Genomic DNA, 20,334 nt, shown 5'->3' with positions numbered 1-20,334 from the left:
TTCCTCATGCACAAAAGTTGGGGACAATAATAGTACACATATTACTGGGTTGTTGTGAGGATTAAATGACTTAATCCATGTGAAGTGCTTAGGAGAATAGCTGGCATGCAATGTAAGCATGATTTTAACTGTTGTTAATAATAATGGTCCAAAATTTTGTAACTTCTATTACTTTTAAATTTCTTATAGCGCCAGAGATGAGCAGAACAGTAGCCTTTTCTGTTTATCTGAAAGGGAGTTATACACCGTCTGAATTGGAAGGAAATGCTGTTGTTTCTTATTCCAGCCCATCAGGTAAATATACAGTTGTTTAGATATTTAAGCCTAATCACTCCTTTTAAATTGGAGTTATGAGTTAAATGTTTAAGTGTTTTTCTTTTAAGTTTATTTATTTATTTTGAGAGAGACAAAGACAGCACAAATGAGGGTGAGGCAGACAGAAGGAGAGAGAGAGAGAATCCCAAGCAGTCTCCACAGTGCCAATGCTGAGCCCGATGTGGACCTCAAACTCAGGAAACCATGAGATCATGACCTAAGCTAAAACCGAGAGCTGGACATTTAACTGACTGAGCCACCTAGGCACCCTTAAATGTTTAAGTGTTTAAGATTAGAAAACACATTGTAGTATATTCCTAAATGGAAAAATATTCTTTCCTAGTGTTAAATAAAATTGTCCAGATTACCTCTGTGTCATGAATTATTAGAGAGAAGTCTGTTTAGCTTATTTACACATATAGTGTTTGATGCTCTCTTCTGAATTAATAGCAAATATGATATATTTTTATTCACACTAAAAGAATGATATTAGACCTCACTTATTAAACTAAGGAGAAAAGCCTAGTCTGAATTGGTGAAAAAGAGTATTATGGATTGATGAATCAGTATTCATAGACTGACACTGTTTTAATGACTAAATAAAACTCTTTAGTATCTTACATATTAATATATTTAAGAACAGATTAACTAAAATTTGATCTGCATATTTTCAAGGAATTCTTTTTAAATTAAAAAAGTTACCTTTAGTCCAGTTGAGATTCAGTTATTGTAAATTTTAACTTCATTGGGTCAAATTTTATAGTTTGTATTTTTCCCTGTATAGTGAAATATTTTGACAATATGTTTATTGGTAGAATACAAATAATTAGTCATTGCTTTTTTTTTTTGTCATTACTTTTTAAACAATGTTTTAATATAGAATAACTGATAATACGGTACTTTAGAAATGTTGTATGTTTTTTTTTAAACAATTGGAACTGATAATAGGGTACTTAAGAAATGTTGCATTTTTTAAAACAATTTCTATACAGTTTTTTAGTTCTGAAGTTTTAGAGATGACTTAATTATCTTTTTCTCCTCTCTTGATGTCCACTTTGCTTCTTTAGCAATACTTTTTAATAATTGTAGTTTTAATTTTGTCTAAGTAAATTTTCTGGCTTATGCTTTGACAACTGTATACTCTGAGATGATTTTATAACTTTAATACATGTTTTCAAAGTCTTTCTTCTCTTTTGTCAGTTATTTTGCTTTAAGTTAAAAAAGTTCATTTTAAGGCAGAATTGTCCTCTTTCTTTTTTACCTATATTTTCAAAATTTGGGGTTATGTAAATATTTTATGTTTAAATGGTTTTGAGAAAGCTGACTTCAGAAAGAAATGCAAAACTTCCGTAAAGGATCAAAGAGTGATAGACTTTTTAGTTGGATATTTCTGAAAAGAACACTGAAAATTTTAATGTTATCTTAATTTTGATTTATGAAATAAAAATAAATATTTGGCTAAAATCTCTAGATCATTTATCATTAATTGAGTGTGTCAATGGTGATAGGCATTTGTATATATTTTTATCCCTGTTACACTTGAAATACGCAGTTGTAGAGACCGTCGGTAGCTTAATTAAACTAAGTATTTCATTTCCAAGGAAAATTAGTGACACTGGTTGAAAATAAATTTAAAATAGAGAAATGGGTTACATAGCAAGTTTTCAAAATTCTTTAAAAATACATGATAAAGTTGTAAAATTAGCCTGTGAACTTATGGTTGTACGTGCTATTTTTAACTATTATGCTTTTCTAAAGACGGAATGTAAGAGATTATAAATTATTGCTAAACCGAAAAGCATAGCATTAATTAGTTGAAAGTTAATTAGAAATTAAAATTTTAAAAAAGTCTATAAAAGTGAGAGAATACCAAGATAAGCCTAAAACAAAAAGACATTAGTCCATAGTAGTGTCTACTGACTGAAATAATATAAGCAAGAGTAACTGGAAATATTACGTATTTGGCCTTGTACTCAAAAATTTTCGCAATTCATTTAATCCTCTTGATGTCATTTACAAAGCAGTCTGGTTTTCTCTTGGTCTATATCATATAACTTACCTTCTTTTTTTTGGGTGGGGGGCATATTTACACTGGAGTAATACACTCTCGTGGACTCCTGAAACTGGATGTATAAATATATGTTAGATTTCACTTATTCATGTTGTACTCTTCAGTTGTGAATTGACTGACTTTTATTGGGGGGCCATTAAATCATCTGAGAGAATCTTCAACATTTTAATTTATATTTTTAAGCAGATGTTTATTAAATACACAAATAATTTGTTGCATTCTTTCTTCCTTACACCTTTTTGCATTGCCTCTGATGGATAGATATAAATCCTGATGGTAAGTGAAAAGATAATTTAGAACAAAATGAATTTCAGAATTAAAGTTTGGTTGGTAAATTGAATTGGTATTGTACCATGAATGAACGCTTTTTATAGACTCTTACTCTGACAATAGAATACTCTTTAGGATGATTCAATGCCGTCATCTGGCTATGGAGAGGATCATAAATGTTTCCTCTCATAGAGATTTGTCATTCATTACTAGTTGTTTCCGAGTCATGAGAAAGAATGAAGCTCTGTGACTTTTTTGGGAAAAAAAATCTGACGTGTCATTGACCACTTATTTCTGTAAGTTATTGGTGGTTTACTTATATGCTCTGTTATCTTATTTTACTTAAAATAAAATAAAGAATAAGGAAAAAAGGTGTTCATCACTGAATTTTAATTGTTTTTATTTTCTATCTTTTTTTTTTTTATTGATTGAGAGCTGGTGTAAAGTGGTCAAAATTAACTAGGGCATAGGGAAAGGATAGGCCATGTGTGCTTCTTGATCATACTAGTGACTTTGGTGTTTATTCTGTGACTAAAGGTCAGCCACTCAATGGTTTTAAGTATGTCATGAAGCGCATGGATGTGAATACGCACACACATGCTTTTGGTCTGGGTATGACAGGAACAGATTTGTATGCTGGAAAGATCACTATGACTACAGTGTGTGAAGTGCTGGTTGAAGGAAAGCCAAATAGTCTGTCAGAAGATCAGCTGGAGGTTATTGCAGTGGAGTTAAGTAGAGGCAATGGAGATGGACCAGAGAGACCTAGTTAGGTTTCAGCTCATTAACAATGAGCATATCTATTACACAGGTCTTAAGATCTGAGTACCAATTCTAGTAAAAGGGATCAAGGCTCTTAGGAAAAGACTGTTTCTAGGTCTGGAGAAGGGAAAATCAGAGAGCCTGTCCTATATTGTTGGGTCAGAAAGTAAAGACATGGTCAAGAAATGATAATATTACATTAAAATGATTCAGGGGTACCTGGGTGGCTCAGTGGGTTAAGAGTCTGACTCTTAGTTTCAGTTCAGGTCATGATGTCACAGTTAGTGAGTTTGAGCCCCACATCAGGCTCCATGCTGACAGTGTAGAGTCTGCTTGGGATTCTCTGTCTCCTCTCTCTGACCCTCCCTTGCTTGCTCTGTTTCTCTCAAAAAAATAAATAAGTAAATAAAATAAATTATGAGAAAATGATTCAGAAGCCAGTGAAGGAATTCCCACTGGGTAGATATAGGACACTTTGAACATCAAAACCATAATAATGGTAATGTATTATAATATATTGAAGGCAGAAATAGAATCTGTGAGTACAGTGGTATAATAAAGGCATATGTAGAGTGAAAACTCTTCTTTAGCAAAGAGTGTCAGCTAATTAACATAGAATGAGTGATAGAATTAGAGAATCATTATTTTGCAAAATCTTTGTAATGATTAGTTCAAGCAAGCTTCGTTCATGGACACTAAATTCATTGCAATAATAGAATATTCAGTCTCAAAACATCACCCCATAGATTACTTTTTAATTACAAAGAGAAAAAAGTATCTTTACAGTAGTGATTTGGTAACACTACCATAACCAAGTGATCAACGTTAACATCACTAATACCGGAACAAACTGACATTAATATACTTCCTGTACTGATGCACACATCTTTTGAGACACACAAATTGTTTTCTCTGTGTCTATTGTTTGTTTTCTAAATTGTCAGTTTTCTCTATGCCCAAATAGATCCACTGGTCTTTCTGATCATAACATCATGAATACTTACTCTGTGGGCCCCTTCCTTCCTTACTCTTCTTTTCTTTTCTCTTCTTTTCTTTTTGTTTCTCTTTTTTCTCTTCTCTTCTCTTCTCTTCTCTTCTCTTCTCTTCTCTTCTCTTCTCTTCTCTTCTCTTCTCTTCTCTTCTCTTCTCTTCTCTTTCTTTCAGAGAGAGAGTATGTGAACGAGGGTAGGGATAGAGGGAGAGAGAAAATCTTAAGCAGACTCCATGCTCAGTGCAGAGCCTGACACGGGGCTCAGTCTCAGAATCCTGACATCATGACTTGAGGCGAAATCAAGAGTGGGACACTTAACTGACTGAGCCACCAAGTACCCCTGTGGGCCCTTTCCTTCCTCCCTTCCTTCTTTCCTTCTTTCCTTCATTAAAAATTTCTTTAATGTTTATTCTTGAGAGAGAGAGAGAGAGACAAAACATGAGTGGGCGGAGGGCAGAGAGAGAGGGAGACACAGAATCTGAAGCAGGCTCCAGGCTCTGAGCTGTTAATACAGAGCTGGATGCCAAGCTTGAACTCACGAACCGCGAGATCTTGACCTGAGCCGAAGTCAGATGCTTAACCAACTGAGCCACCCGGACACCCCACCATGGGCCTATTTCTTACCTTGTTTAGAATTTGTGGGGCAATGTCATCAAGGTTATGACCTCTTAAACTTGCCTGGGTCAATGTTGATTGTTACCTATTTTGTTTTCCCCAAATCTTTTATTTATGAGTCTGCTGTAATACCTATCATAATATGAATTTCGTTAAGTTTGTTCCTTGGGTTTGCCTAAGATTTTGGGTTCTTTGAGAGCAGAGTTCAAGTACTCATCTTTGAATTGTGCAATATCACGGTAGATGACAGGTACTCTCAAAGTATATTCTACTTTGATTATCTTAGTGGTTTATCTCAGTCTATTAGATATTTTAAGATAAATATTAGATAACAATATTAATTAGCAATAATTAAATAAATAAAATACTTAAAATATAATGGCAGTTATTTACTCATACAGTTTTGGGGATGCCAACAACCTGAGTTGCATTGTACCTGGGAGGTGAAAATATATTTATATGAGAAATATTTTACTAGAAATAAATGTTTAGCTTAATAACATGAAATATGCTTGTTAAATTAGAATTTGGGTTATTAAAATAACTCATCATTCATAATGAATATTTACATTTTACTTGGCAAGATTGTATCTAGCTGGTGAGATTTTATACTAACTTTTGTAAAATACCATATTATGATTTAAATGATTTATTTTAAATTAAAAAAATATTAGTAACGGTTATTTTTGAAAGGAATTTACTCCCTCTTACTGTAAATTCAGCCCAAAATATGAGAAAAAATTATAATACATGGAAATTTTAGTATTTCAATACAAAGCTAATAATTTCTTATGAAATATTTATAAATTATAATGAAGCTTTAGGAGATTGAAATATCCAGCTTCACCTGGTTGGTAAGATTGAATAATATGTTGCCACTTAGATCTTAACTTACACACAAGGCTTCAAATTTCAAAGACTGGTCCATTTTATTGGCCTGATCTGTTCAGGCTCTTTGCAGATAAGCAGTCTTGCCTTTACATGTGGAAAAAGAGAAGCAAACGAGGTTTTATGTTGTCCCATAAGAGTTAGTCTCCATTATGTCTGCATTAAAGTTACATGACATGGGCAGTGTAAAACATGACTGCAGATGGGGCACAGTACGTAGCCAGACATAACAGGAAGGGATCAAGGAAGTTCTGGCTTCCAGACATTGCTACTGCTTTGGAGTTCGTTGTTTTCAATATGAAATGACTCTAGCAGGCCCTGGAAAGAGTTCTGAAGGCATTATATAGATGTGTGATATATATAGTTATTCTACTCTGATATATATGCTGTTTTTCCTTTTTTTTTTTTTTTTTCAAAGCACATTTTGGCTTCCCTCTTGACAGTGATACTGGGCTTCTGGTGTGCCAGGTGTAATTAGAATTCTCTTCTGGAGAAATTGTTCTGTCAAGAGTGGTTTTGATGTGAATTTTCTCTCCAAGTGTTAAATAATTTTGTGATTAATTGCACCAGAGTAGTTGCAACTATCCATTTCCTCTCTTAGGCTAGAAAGGGAAGTGTCTGAAGGAGAGGTGATTATATTTGGTAAAAAACTGCAGAACAAAGTCAGTCTGATGAAAGAGTAGGCCAATATTTGAGTATTATAAATGACCAAATTTTTCTTTTCTCTCAGCATAACACTCAGAGAGTTGAATAAGTCCAAGTCAGAGACTGTTTTGCCAATTACATAGAGAAAGTCTCAGTGATGGTAGGCAAATTTAGGACCAGTTAGACTCTTTCAACTAAGCTGAAAGCCATTCTACTAGCAAATTTGAAAAGTCTTTAAATACATGTAATTCTTTCCTTCCTTATTATAGGTACATACCTGCATGCATTCACACATACCTCTATGTGTTTCTGGCTTCAGGTTCTTAGGTGCACTCACAGCCTGAAGAGTAAATTGGTGTCCAAATTTACATTTCAGGTTTTTTCAAGAAAATGTAAATCTCAATTGAAATGTGCCTCTTATAAACCCCGTGTCTAAATACTGGAGGTTCTATTTTAAAAGACTAGGGTTTTAATTTGGTGGGAAGTAATGTAAAATACTGGCATTGTAATTTTTCTCTTGAAAGATGTGGTTTCTTTAAATTGGTTTCTAAAGGATTTCATACTCTTTTTTTCTCCCCAGTGGTAAAACTTTTCAGGCTGCCAGCATTTAAAAAATAGCCATAATCATTTTATTAAGTATGAGTGTCATCATTTTTCAAAATAATGTTTTCCAAATGTCCTATGAAACAGGTTTACAATTCCTGGAGAGAAAAGAAATTCTGGAGGGTTTCTACAAATCTTAGCAACTGCAGACCATTGCCCTAGTGTGTGATGTTGTCATTAACTGACCTAACAGAACTGTGAATTGAGTTATAATGTATTTCCCTTCTTGGGTTCATTAGTGCTTGCAATCCATTTGTTTCAATTTCTGGAAACATATATATACCCCCGGTTTCTTTAGCTCTGGGTTTTTGGAGATTTAGGGTAATAATCTTTAAATGTATAGACTCAGTAGCATAAGGTCAGTGATGTTGATCGTGATTTATTTTATTTTATTTTATTTTTTGCTACAAATTCAAGCAAATTCAAGTACGTATCTGATCCAAGTGAAGGAGAGCCACAGTTTTAGCAGGATAGTTTTGGAAGAACATTTACAGCCAAATTTTGTTTGAACAGTTAACTCAGACTTTGGTTGAAAGTATATAGAAAGTAGCTTCTCTTCATGCATGTGCAGAATTATCAAAAGAGGAAGGACTTTTTTCCATTACTGTATTCATTAAAAATGAAGGAAATGGAAACAAGTTTTCGTTTCCTTGTTCTTTGCAGGCTGCATCTATTAATTGAGGCTGTAAATTATATATTGTAGAGGAAACATTAGTAGGTATATTTCCATAACTTGGGGATATATGGAATATATGAAGTTGGAAAAAATAATGCTTTGCAATATTTTTTATGGTGATATTGATAGTTGTGGTTTGAGCAGTAGCTTAGATCATGTTACCATAATATTTTGAGTGAAAACGTTTCATCGTTGTAAAGTACAAATACACATGCCTCTAAAACCTCACAGAATGTCAGGAAATAATGCCTTGGGACTTTTCTGAAGTGACACTAGTTATAATTTGCATCTAGGACCAGGAGAAGTGAATTTAACATTTGTTGGTTATGAGCAAAAAATGAGCTATGTAAAATTTAATGGATAATTGCTTATGTTGAAGAGAATCACAAATATGCTTTATATGCTCTGAAAAAGTATTTAATTGACCTCATATATCAATATGCCTGCCATTGTTGGTGATCTGTTACTATCGTATTAAATAAGTAGTGCTGGAAAGTGTCTCCCAGCTTGGATGTTGGGTAAGCCCCACAGCTCCAATTGGCATTAACAGAATATATTGCTAATTGTAGGATTCCTGCTTTGGGATCATGTCCCCAAACTTTATCTCCTTCTGCTTTTTGTACTTTTAAGCTGCTCACTGACACCACAGTGAAGAAATAAAGGAATAAGTGTGTTGATACATCAAGTAGAGTAGAACATTTTAAGTTTTTCACTTCTTTACAGCAATATCTAAGATAGAGGTTTCTGTATATTCCCTTTTATCTTATCCAATCAAAGGTAGAATCCTAGAATAAAAGGAGAAAAAATTAAAGTTGTTGAATTGCTTTTCTAGATTTATAAGTAGATAGCCTAACTTGCTTTGTTTTCAGTTTTATTCTCTGTAAAAATATTGAATGATCTTAAAAACTTTTAATTCTGATATAAACGTCTTCATTCTTATTTATTCAGTTAGCTATTTCATTATGCCTGTAAATGTACTGAAAAAATTCAGTTGATTGACCATGTAATACTTTAAAAATGGGGGCGTCTGAGTGGCTCAGTCAGTTAAGCGTCCGACTCTTGATCTATGCTCAGGTCATGATCTCACCGTTTGTGGGATTGAGCCCTTTGTTGGACTTTGTGATGGCAGTGTGGAGCCTGCTTGGGATTCTCTCTCTCCTTCCCTCCCTCCCTCTCTCTCTCTTTCTTAAAATAATTAAATAAACTTAAACTTTTAAAATGTTACTTAACAGCGATATGTGAAGTTAAATGGATTGAGAAAAATTTAATTCATATGAAAGTAATATTCTTAATATGAATGTGTAAAATGACATGAACTTCAGTAGAACTTCAGTAGAGCAAATTCTACTTTCATACTTATAATTTATTGTAGATTTTAATTTGAATGTTCAATAAGTTAAAAAAGCTAAAGATTAAAAAGTTTTGGTGGTAGAGAAAGTATTAGATAAGGTCGTAATTTCACATACATATTTGCTCACTTCAGCTGATAGTCTTGGATTGAGGCTAGAGCTTTGATGTTCTTAGTTTAAAAACAGTTAAGTAATTGAATATAAAGCTATACATACCATTTTGTATGGTGTTCAACTGTGATGATTTTTAAAATATGTTATTAAAAACAGACTTCATGCCTATGCTCTTTTTTAGGATTTTATTTTTCCTAAACTTCTTGACAATAATATGAAAATATGTATTATGATAAAACTTTGCAGTTTTTTCAGTTATGCTAAACAAAGTGGACAGGCAACAAAATTTTAAACTAAGATACATATTTCTACTCAAACTGTTAGTAATACAAATTTTTTTGGTCAAATTATCTGTCAAATGTATGAATCTACATTTCTCTCTTTTTATTTCAGGCATTCCTCGGGTTATCCAATGTAAATTTAGACTTCCCCTGAAACTAATCTGTCTCCCAGGTCAGCCTTCAAAAACTGCAAGCCACAAACTAACTATTGATACCAACAAATCTCCAGTCAGTCTTCTCAGTCTCTTTCCAGGTAGGACTTTTGAAGTAACATGCCTGTACCACCAGAAATGTTAAGAATTCAGAATGGAATCCTTCATGAACAGGTAATGATGGGGTAATTATCAGATAATTGTTAAGTCAGAATATAAAAATGCCTCAAGGCTTTTTCTCTCGTTTGCCTGTTCAAAGGCAAATAGCTTATATCAACAAGGTAATAAGGTGTACCTTTTAAGTTTGATTAAAATTATTATAATCATTATTTTGCTTTCAGTATTCAGAAATGAAAACATCAAATATTTCTTTTTAGACTGTGGAATTTTTTGGCTTGGAATGTAAATATTTATTATTCATCTTTATTGTAGGTTTTTGGCTATGTACGTTTTAAAACTATATTCTTATGCCCCAAAAGTAATCCCATAAGTAGATGCTCTTTGTGGTTTTGGTTTCTCTAGCAGCTGGAGGGGGCGATTGTTCATTCTCTGGCTCTGATCCTTTAGAAAGGGCTTCATATATAAAGCTTGAATATCACAGTGAATTTGGGGTAATTTGTGAAGGTGTGACTTTCTCCAGGTGTCAATATTTCTTTTTGAATAGCTTAGAAAAGAGAGAGGTGTTGATTGGGTAAAATATCTTTAGTAACCAGAGTTTCTAAGATGTAGCATCTATTAGCTTTCCTGGTAATGGGGTGGAATTAAAAAAAAAATTCTGGGAATTAAATCAACGTTTTAAAATCCCTCATTAAAGATTGGCACTGTTGACTACAATATGCATCCTCACCTTTGCATTAGTGGATAGGATTTAGAATACAAAGAGTATTTTCCACAAGGTTTAGAAATTTATGGTAAGTCAACTTTTGCGTTATTAACTACTTAAAGCGCTTAAAATTTATTTTTCATTAATTTGAAGTGTTTAAAAAGCTTTATTTATATTGAATCAGTGAAAAATCTCCAAAATTAAATACTTTTTATTACAATTAATCTGTTCTTCAGTTTGAATTGAGTTTGGGTGTGTGTATACATATATATATTTATATACATATTTGTATATTTATATATATATATATGACACCATGTTAGCAAATAGTTGTGAACTATTCGGTTTCTTTCTCCTTTCCCTTCATTTCTCTTTCTTTAGTCAATTTTCCTATAATATATTTGGGTTATAGAAAAAGGCAGAAAGAGTCACTATACTTACAACACCTAATACGAATGTATTAGTTCCTTGAGTCTCCTATACTGCCCTGGGAATATAGTTGGAAATTACGTGTTGCATACTTAATTTGAAAAATATTTAAGACCCTGGCTTCTGAGTAAGTGATATTTTCTCTAGATGGCTAAAAACTCACAGAGATTAAATGAAAGTGGATGCTTTTAACCAGAGAGGCAATCTCTGTAAGATATGAATTAGACAAGAAGAACTAAGGAAAGCTTAGATAAGCTCATCCATTTTCCTTCTGATTTGGGGCTCAATTGTTTTTGTGTCACAGGTTATCTTAGGCTTATCAGCATATATTTGCTTCTTAGTCACTTTAGAAATGGGATTCAATGGCAAACTTAAAAATTTCGCCCAAGATCCAATGTATTTGATGTAGCATGTTCTGTTTTGGAGTTCTTGGATGGGTGTTCATATTGGACATGATGAAATCCTGTAATTATTTAAAATAAGTACTCTTGGTACTTTTTCACTTTTTACTTCTTGAGAGTGCTTTTCATCCTTGGTATATAAGACTTTTATATGTTGATGTCAGATAAAGTTATAATTGCGAATTTGTTTTTTAACTGAAGTAAACAAAATTAATGAGCTTCAGAGAAGAAATAAAACTAGCTTTAGTCTACATGTCTTCCTATTTGTTTATTTCACTTCTTTGTTTTGAACAAATATAGGTATATTTAAAATAACTTTAATTTTTCTGATTACAAAAAAATGTGAAATTTAGAAATGGACAACTAAAAAGAAGAAAACAAAAGTTATTGGTAATTCTGTTATCCATCATTGTCTACTTATTTTTCATTATATTTCCCTAATCTTTATAAAAATATCTTTCCTAAGTATTTAATTACCCTCAAAGGATTTCACTTAGCATACTGCTGTGAAGTATTTTTCTACAAAATTACATATTTTTATTACATGATTATAAGGATGCCATAGTATTCTATCATAAATTCATACTATAAAATCATTTGGCCAGCATTATATTTTTGATATGTATGTTGTTTTCAGTTTATTAATATTATAAATATATTGTAGCAGTACTTCTCCAAATTTATTATTATTTCTTTGGCGAATATCTAAATGTGGAATTATAGAATCACAGGATAAGAATATTTTTAAAACTTTTGAAATATAATGTCAAACTGAGTAACTAAAGGGCCCTATCAGTTAACCCTATCAACAGTACTTGAATGGAGGTATCTAGTAGTACCCCAAATCCATACCTTTAGAGAATATTGTAATTATAAAAAGCTTTAATATACTTAATGGCTGTGTACTTATATGTGTATATATAAATAACTATCTGGGTGCTTTTGGCTAAATGTTATTTAAGCACTAAAGATACACATACATACACATATACATATATTTTCTCATATAAAAATTGAGGTCCAGAAGTGGGCAGTGGAAGCTGGTGTAGTGGTTTTATGAATGTTATCAGAGACCCAGCTTTTTTCTTTCTTTACATTGTGCCGTTTCTAGTGTGTTGACTTGTTCCAGGGCAATAAGCTACTTCAGATTCAGTCATAACTGACTACAAGGCAGGAGGTAGGGGAAAAGAGATAGCTATAGCAACAACTGTAACTTTTATTAGAAAGGTATGTTTCTGTAATGTTCTTAGGAAATTTCTGTTTAAGTTTCAATAGCCGTAACAGCATCACATAGCCTCTTCTAGCTGTAAAGGAGACTGAAAACTAATACAGATGGATGGAGGGAAGGGAGGAAATAGATGTTAAATTAGGTGACATTCAGGGTATGCCATAATACTAGTAATTTTACACAAAAATTTTACTTTAATGTTATAACAAATAGCATGCCATTGTAACAGTCTTTCTGCTAGTAGAATATATGGCTATCTTGTCAATAAATTTATTTATTTATTTATTTATTTATTTATTAATGTCTATTTATTTTTGAGAGAGAGAGAGAGTGAGACAGAGCACGAGTGGGGGAGGGGCAGAGAGGGAGACACAGAATCGGAAGCAGGCTCCAGGCTCTGAGCTGTCAGCACAGAGCCCAAAGTGGGGCTCGAACCATGAACCGGGAACCAAAGCTGGACGCCAAACTGACTGAGCCACCCAGGCGTCCCAGTCTTGTAAATAAATTTATATTTTAATGATTACATAATATTCCCTTTTTTGGAGGTACCATATATATAGTTCTTTTTTCTTTTTTTTTTTGGACTTCTCTGTTTCTTTTCAGAGAAACTGCTTGAAGACAAATGACTGAGTTAAAGAGCATGCACATTTGAAAACTTTATTTAAATGCCAGCCTTCCTTCCAGAATAATTTTGTCAGGTTATGTGCCCAGCATCAGGGTTCATACTAAGGATAGCAGCTAGATTTTGGAAATTTTTGACATAGGTGAAAAATGACATCTTTTTTAAAAATTTACATTTCTAAATTATTAGCATAGACATTTTATAATTTTTATTAACTGCTTACATTCTTTTTTAACATATAAGGTTTATATTTTTACATAGTAAAATTTAAGATTTAATTTTACTAATTGCTTTCTTTATAGTTTCAGGTTTGTTTTCGTGCTTAGAATGGCCTCTGTTTTAAGAGTATAAAACATTTACTTATATTTTCTTCTGGTACATTTTAATACATTCTTTAATTCTCAAACACAGCTCTAGGTGTATTTTTTGCTTTTTTATTTTTATTTTTTTGGTAATTTATTGCCAAGTTAGCTAATATACAGTGTATACAGTGTAGTTTGGGCTTCAGGAGTAGATTCCTGTGATTCATCACTCACATACAACACCCAGTGCTCATACCAACAATTGCCTTCCTCAATGCCTATCATCCATTTTCCCTGCCCAGCCCCCCACCTCCCCTCCCCTCCTACCTCCAGTCCTCTCCCCAATCCTCAGTTTGTTCTTTGTATTTAAGAATCTCTTATAGTTTGCCTCCCTCTCTGTTTGTAACTTATTTTTCCCTTGGCTTTCCCCACGGTCTTCTGTTAAGTTTCTCAAATTCTACGTATGAGTGAAAACATATGATATCTTCTCTGACTTATTTCACTTAGCATAATACCCTCCAGTTCCATCCACATTGTTGCAAATGGCAAGATTTCATTCTTTTTCATTGCCGAGGAGTATTCCATTGTGTATATATAAACCACATCCTCTTTATCCATTCATCAGTTGATGGACATTTGGGCTCTTTCCATAATTAGGCTATTGTCGATAGTGCTGCTATAAACATTGGGGTATATGTGACCCTGCAAATAAGCACTCCTGTATCCTTTGTATTAATTCCTGGTAGTGTTATTGCTGGGTTGCAGGATAATTCTATTTTTAAGTTTTTGAGGAATCTCCACACTGTTTTCCAGAGTGGCCTCAGCAGTTGGATTCCCACCAACAGTGCAAGAGGGTTCACTTTTCTCCACATCCTTGCAAATATCTTGTTTTTTGAGTTGTTAATTTTAGCCACTCTGACAGGTGTGAGGTGTTTTCTCAGTGTGCTTTTGTTTTTTATTTCCCTGATGATGAGTGATGTTGAACATCTTTTCATGTGTCTGTTAGCCATCTGGATGTCTTCTTTGGAAAAGTGTCTATTCATGTCTTCTGTTCATTTCTTCACTGGATTATTTATGTTTTGGGTGTTGAGTTTGGTATGTTCTTTATAGGTTTTATTTTATTTTATTTTATTTTATTTTATTTTATTTATAGATTTTAGATACCAACCCTTTATCTGATATTTTCTTCTGATACATTTTAATACATTCTGTAATTCTCAAACACAGCTCTTGGTTACATTTTTTGCTTTTTAAAAATAACCTTATTGGAATATAACTTATGTACAAATGTTTGAAGTATACAGTTTGGTGAGTTTTGATGTTTGTATATGCCTGTGAAACCATCTCCACAATTACAATGCTAAAAATATCCATCACCCCCAAAAGTTCCCTTGTACCCCTTCGTACCCTGTATCCCCCATTCCCAGGCAACCACTGGTTTGCTTTCTGTCACTAGAGATTAGTTTAAATTTTCTGGAATTTGATAAGATGGAAATTATTTAGCATATGCTCTTTTTCATCTGCCTACCCAGTGATTTATCTGATTATATGAATTGCAGATATTTTCTCCCAATCTGTGGGATGTCTTTTCATTATTGTAACGGTGTCTTTGAAAGAGGAGAAGTTCTTAGTTTTGATAAAGCCCAATTTAAATTTCTTTCTTTTTTTATTGTTTATTTATTTTTGGGGGGGGGGGGAAACAGCATGAGTGGGGGAGGGGCAGAGAGAGAGAGAGAGAGAGAGAGAGAGAGAGAGGGAGAGAGAGAGAGAGAGAGAGAGAGTGGGAGACACAAAATCCAAAGCAGTTTCCCGGCTCTGAATTGTCAGCAGAGAGCCTGATGTGAGGCTTGAACTCAAAAGCCTTGAGATCATGACCTGAACTGAAGTCGGATGCTTAACTGACTATAAATTTCTTTCTTTTATGACTTGTGATTTTAATGTTATATCTAAGAAATCTTTGCCTAACTCAAGTTTACAAAATTTTTCTTCTATGTTTTTGTCTATCAGTTTTCTAGTTTTACATTTGACATTTAGGTCTCTTTTTCATTTTGAGTTGGCATTTATGTATGATATGAGATATGGATAAAATTCTTATTTTTGTATATGAGCATCTAATGTTCAGCACTGCTTTTGAAAAGAATGTCCTTTTTTACTGGATCATCTTTGCAACTTTGTTGAAAATCATCTGTGTATCATAGGACTATAGAAGTCATTTGAAAAAATATATATATTTCTGCTCTCTTCATTTTATTCCATTGATCTGTTTGTCTTTTGCTATATACTAAAAGCATAGTGTCTCAATTACTGTAAATATGTATGTTAAGAAGTCAGACTATAATTCCCCCAACTTCATTCTTCTTTTTTAAAGAGTTGCTTGGATATTTTAGATCCTTTGCATTTTGATAGGAATTGTAAGAATCAGTTTGTCAAGTTAAAAAAAATGCCTTCTGGGATTTGTTTGGAAATGGGATTGCATTAAATCTATTGATCAATTTGGAGGGAAACAACATCTTAACAATATTGAATGTGGTACAATTTGCTCTACTTATCCTAGTTTCTTAAGATGAAAGTAGAGACCATCATTTATTTAGGGTTTGTTTCATTTTTCTCAGTCAGAATTTGTCATTTTCAGTGTACAGGTCTTACAAATCTTTTGTCAGATTTGTCCCCAAGTATTTACTATATTTTGATGCTATTGCAAATTATATTGTTTCATTTCGATTTCAAATAGTGCTTTTCTATTATAGGCATACCTTGTTTTACTGTGCTTCGCAGATAGTGTGCTTTTTACAAATTGAAATTTTGTGGGTCAAGCAAGTCTATTGGCACCATTTTTCTAACAGTATTTGCTCACTTCCTGTCTCTGTGTCATAGTTTGGTAATTCAAAATTTTTATTATTATTATATTTGTTATAATGATCTGTGATCAATGTCACTATTGTAATTGTTTTGAGTTGTCATGAACCATACCTATTTAACATGGCAAACTTCATTGATAAATGTGTGTGTTCTGACTGCTCCAGTGGCCATTCCTCTGTCTGTTTGTCTCTCTCTCTGGCTCGCTCTCTCTCTCTCTCTCCTCAGGCCTATCTATTACCTGAGTCAAAGAAAATACTGAAATTAGGCCAGTTAATGATCCTCCAATGGCCTTTAAGTGTTCAAGTGGAAGAAGGGGTCACACGTCTCTACTTTAAACCAAAAATTAGAAATGATTAAGCTTAGGGATGAAGGCATGTCACAAAAGCAGAGATAGGCCAAAAGCTAGGCCTCTTGTGTCAAATGGTTAGCCAAGTTGCGTATGCCTCAGAAAACCTCTTGAAAGTCTGCTTTAGTGAACACATGAATGATAAGAAAGCAAAACAGCTTTACTGCTGCATGTCTGCTGACACAATATCCATTTTACAGCGCATAGATCAAGGAATCATTTTAACTTTCAGGTCTTATTAAAAAAAATTCTTAAGGCTGTAGCTGCCATAAAGAGTGATTTCTCTGATGGATCTGGAAAAAGTAAATTGAAAACCTTCAGCAAAGGATTCACCATTCTAGAACTTTCATGATTCATGAGAAGAGGTCAAGATGTCAATATCAACAGGATGATTTGGAAGTGTTCAAGACTTCAGTGGAGGCAGTAACTGTAGATGTGGTGGAAACAAGCAAGAGAACTAGAAGTGGAGCCTGAATATGGGACTGAATTGCTGCAATCTCATGAAAAAGGGATTATAAGGAATAAGGAAGTGCTTCTTACTGAGGAGCAAAGAAAGTGTTTTGTTTTTTTAAAATTTTTTATGTTTATTTATTTTTGAGAGAGACAGAGTGTGAGTCAGGGGAGGGGCAGAGAGAGAGAGGGAAACACCGAACCCGAAGCAGGCTCTAGGCTCTCAGCTGTCAGCACAGAGCCCAACGTGGGGCTTGAACTCACAAACCACGAGATCATAACCTGAGCCGAAGTTGGACGCTCAACTAACTGAGCCCCCCAGGCACCCCAGAAAGTGGTTTCTTGAGATGGAATCTACTTCTGGTGAAGATGCTATGAAGATTGTTGAAATGAAAGCAAAGGAATTAGAATATTACACAAATGTAGTTGATAAAGCAGTGGGAGGGTTTGAGAGGTTTGACTCCAATTGTGAAAGATGTTCTACTGTGGGTAAAATTCAGTCAAGCAACATCACACACTACAAAGAAATCTTTTGTGAAAGGATGTGACAGATTTCATTGTTGTCTTATTTTAAGAAATTGTCACAGGTATCCAAACCTTCGGCAACCTCCATCCTGATCAGTCAGCAGCCATCAACACTGAGGTGAGACCCTCAACCAGCAAAGTCACAACTTGCTGAGAACTCAGATGATTGTTAGCATTTCTTAGCAATAAACTATTTTTTCATCTTTTCTCCCCTCACAGAGTTCCCCTTAAAATTTCTTGCAGGGCTGGTTTAGTGGTCACAAACTCCTTTAAATTTAAAAAAAAAAAATTTTTTTTTTTTAACGTTTTATTTATTTTTGAGACAGAGAGAGACAGAGCATGAGCGGGGGAGGGGCAGAGAGAGAGGGAGACACAGAATCGGAAGCAGGCTCTAGGCTCTGAGCCATCAGCTCAGAGCCTGACGCGGGGCTCGAACTCACGGATCGCGAGATCGTGACCTGAGCTGAAGTCGGACGCTTAACTGACTGTGCCACCCAGGCGCCCCACAAACTCCTTTAATTTTTGTTTGTCTGGGAAACTTTTTATCTCTCCTTCAATTTTGAATGACAGCCTTGCTGGATAAAGAATTCTTGGCTGCATATTTTTCTGATTAAGCACACTGAATATAGCCTGCCACTCCTTTCTGGCCTGCCAAGTTTCTGTGGATAGGTCTGCTGCAAACCTGATCTGTCTTCCCTTGTATGTTAGGGACTTTTACCCTTGCTGCTTTCAGGATTCTCTCCTTGCCTGAGTATTTTGTGAATTTGAGTATGATATGCCTTGTTGATGGTCATTTTTGTTGAATCTAATGGAGGTCCTCTCTGCTTCCTGGATTTTGATGTCTGTGTCTCTCCCCAGGTTAGGAAAGTTTTCTGGTATGATTTGCTCATATAACCCTTCTACCCCTATTTCTCTCTCTTCCTCTTCTGGGACTCCTATGATTCTGATGTTGTTCCTTTTTAATGAGTCACTGATTTCTGTATTTCTTAAATCATGCTCTTTTGCCTTTATCTCCCTCTTTTTTTCTGCTTTGTTATTCTCTATAAGTTTGTCCTCTATATCGCTGATTCTCTGTTCTGCCTCATCCATCCTTGCTGCTGCTGCATCCATCCATGATTGCAGCTTAGTTCTAGCATTTTTAATTTCATTCTGGCTATTTTTTACTTCTTTTATCTCTGCAGAAAGGGATTCTAATCTATTTTCGACTCCAGCTAGTATACTTATTATTGTGATTCTAAATTCTGGTCCAGACATTTTGTCTGTATCTGTGTTGGTTAAATCCCTGGCTGTCATTTCTTCGTGCTCTTTCTTTTGGGGTGAATTCCTTCTGCAGAATTCTGTGGTTCAGGTTCTGCAGATTGTTGTGTTAATCCTCTGATCAGTTTTCTAGGTATGTAGGATGGTTTAGTGTTGGTCTGGCTGTATTTCATGGGTGTGAGACACACACAAAACTTCCATGCTGTTCCGCCATCTTGGCTCCTCCTCCTCCATCTCAGCAATAAACTATTTTTAATTAAGGTATGTACATTGTATTTAAGAAAAAAAAATCTTTTTAATGTTTATTCATTTTTGAGAGAGAGAGACAGAGCACGAACAGGGGAGGGGCAGAGAGAGAGGGAGTCAGAATCTGAAACAGCCTACATGCTCTGAGCTGTCATCACAGAGCCTGACGCAGGGCTTGAACCCACAGACCGTGAGATCATGACCTGAGCTGAAGTCGGATGCTTAACCGACCGAGCCACCCAGGTGCCCCTGTACATTGTATTTTTATACATAATGTTATTGAACAATTAATAGCCTACAGCATAGTGTAAATGTAACTTTTATATGCACTGGGAAACCAACAACTTCATTTGACATGCTTTGTTTGTAATAGTCACTTCATTACAGTGGTCTGGAACCAAACCCACAGTATCAGTGAGGTATGCCTGTACATAGAAATATAATTGGTTTTTGTATATTGAGCTTGTGTCATGCAATGGTGTTAAACTACTTACTGGTTCTACTAGCCTTTTTGTATATTTATTCAGATTTTTTTTCTATAAGGATTATGTCATCTGTAGATGAAAACCATTTACTTCTCCCTTTCCAATCTAGAGATTCTGTTTGGTACTTGGCCAGAACCTCTGGGGTGATGTTGAATAGACACTGCAAGAGTGGATGTTCAGACTTTCACCATTAAGTATGTTTTAGCTGTAGGTATTCTGTAGATGTCCTATACCATTTGAGGAAGTTCTCTTCTATATCAAGTTTGCTGAGAGTTTGTTTTAAATTTTTTTTTTTAATTTCTTTAAAAGTTTACTTCTTTATTTTGAGAAATAGAGATAGAGATAGAGAGAAGAGAAAAAATGAGTGGTGTAGGGGCAGAGAGAGAATTCCAAGCAGGCTCCATGCTGCTGGCGGAGAGCCCAACGCGGGGCTTAAACCTCCAAATTGTGAGAAAATGACCCAAGCCAAGATCAAGAGTCATAGCTCAACCAACTGAGCCACGAAGGCACCCCTGAGAGTTTGTTTTATATTGGATTTTTTTCAATGCTTTTTCTACATCAATTGAGATATTTATGTCGTTTTTTTTCTTTAGGCTATTTACAGGTTGATTACATTGATACTTTATTTT

General features: G+C 34.3%; 1 protein-coding gene across 6 annotated transcripts in view; it reads left to right on the top strand.

The window, feature by feature from the left end:
• The window catches only part of BBS9 (Bardet-Biedl syndrome 9), a 439,643-nt gene that overhangs the window by 193,261 nt on the left and 226,048 nt on the right, over positions 1-20,334 (top strand). For all 6 annotated transcript variants that reach the window (XM_015065037.3, XM_015065036.3, XM_053218247.1 and 3 more), the window contains 2 exons: positions 190-294; positions 9,693-9,833. In XM_015065037.3, the coding sequence (XP_014920523.1) occupies positions 190-294; positions 9,693-9,833 (246 nt within the window). The remainder of the gene's footprint in view (positions 1-189; positions 295-9,692; positions 9,834-20,334) is intronic.

Source organism: Acinonyx jubatus, chromosome A2, assembly GCF_027475565.1.
Source record: "Acinonyx jubatus isolate Ajub_Pintada_27869175 chromosome A2, VMU_Ajub_asm_v1.0, whole genome shotgun sequence".
Taxonomy (NCBI): Eukaryota; Metazoa; Chordata; class Mammalia; order Carnivora; family Felidae; genus Acinonyx; species Acinonyx jubatus.
Note: the sequence above shows the minus strand (reverse complement) of the source record. Positions and strands in the feature narration are given on the sequence as shown.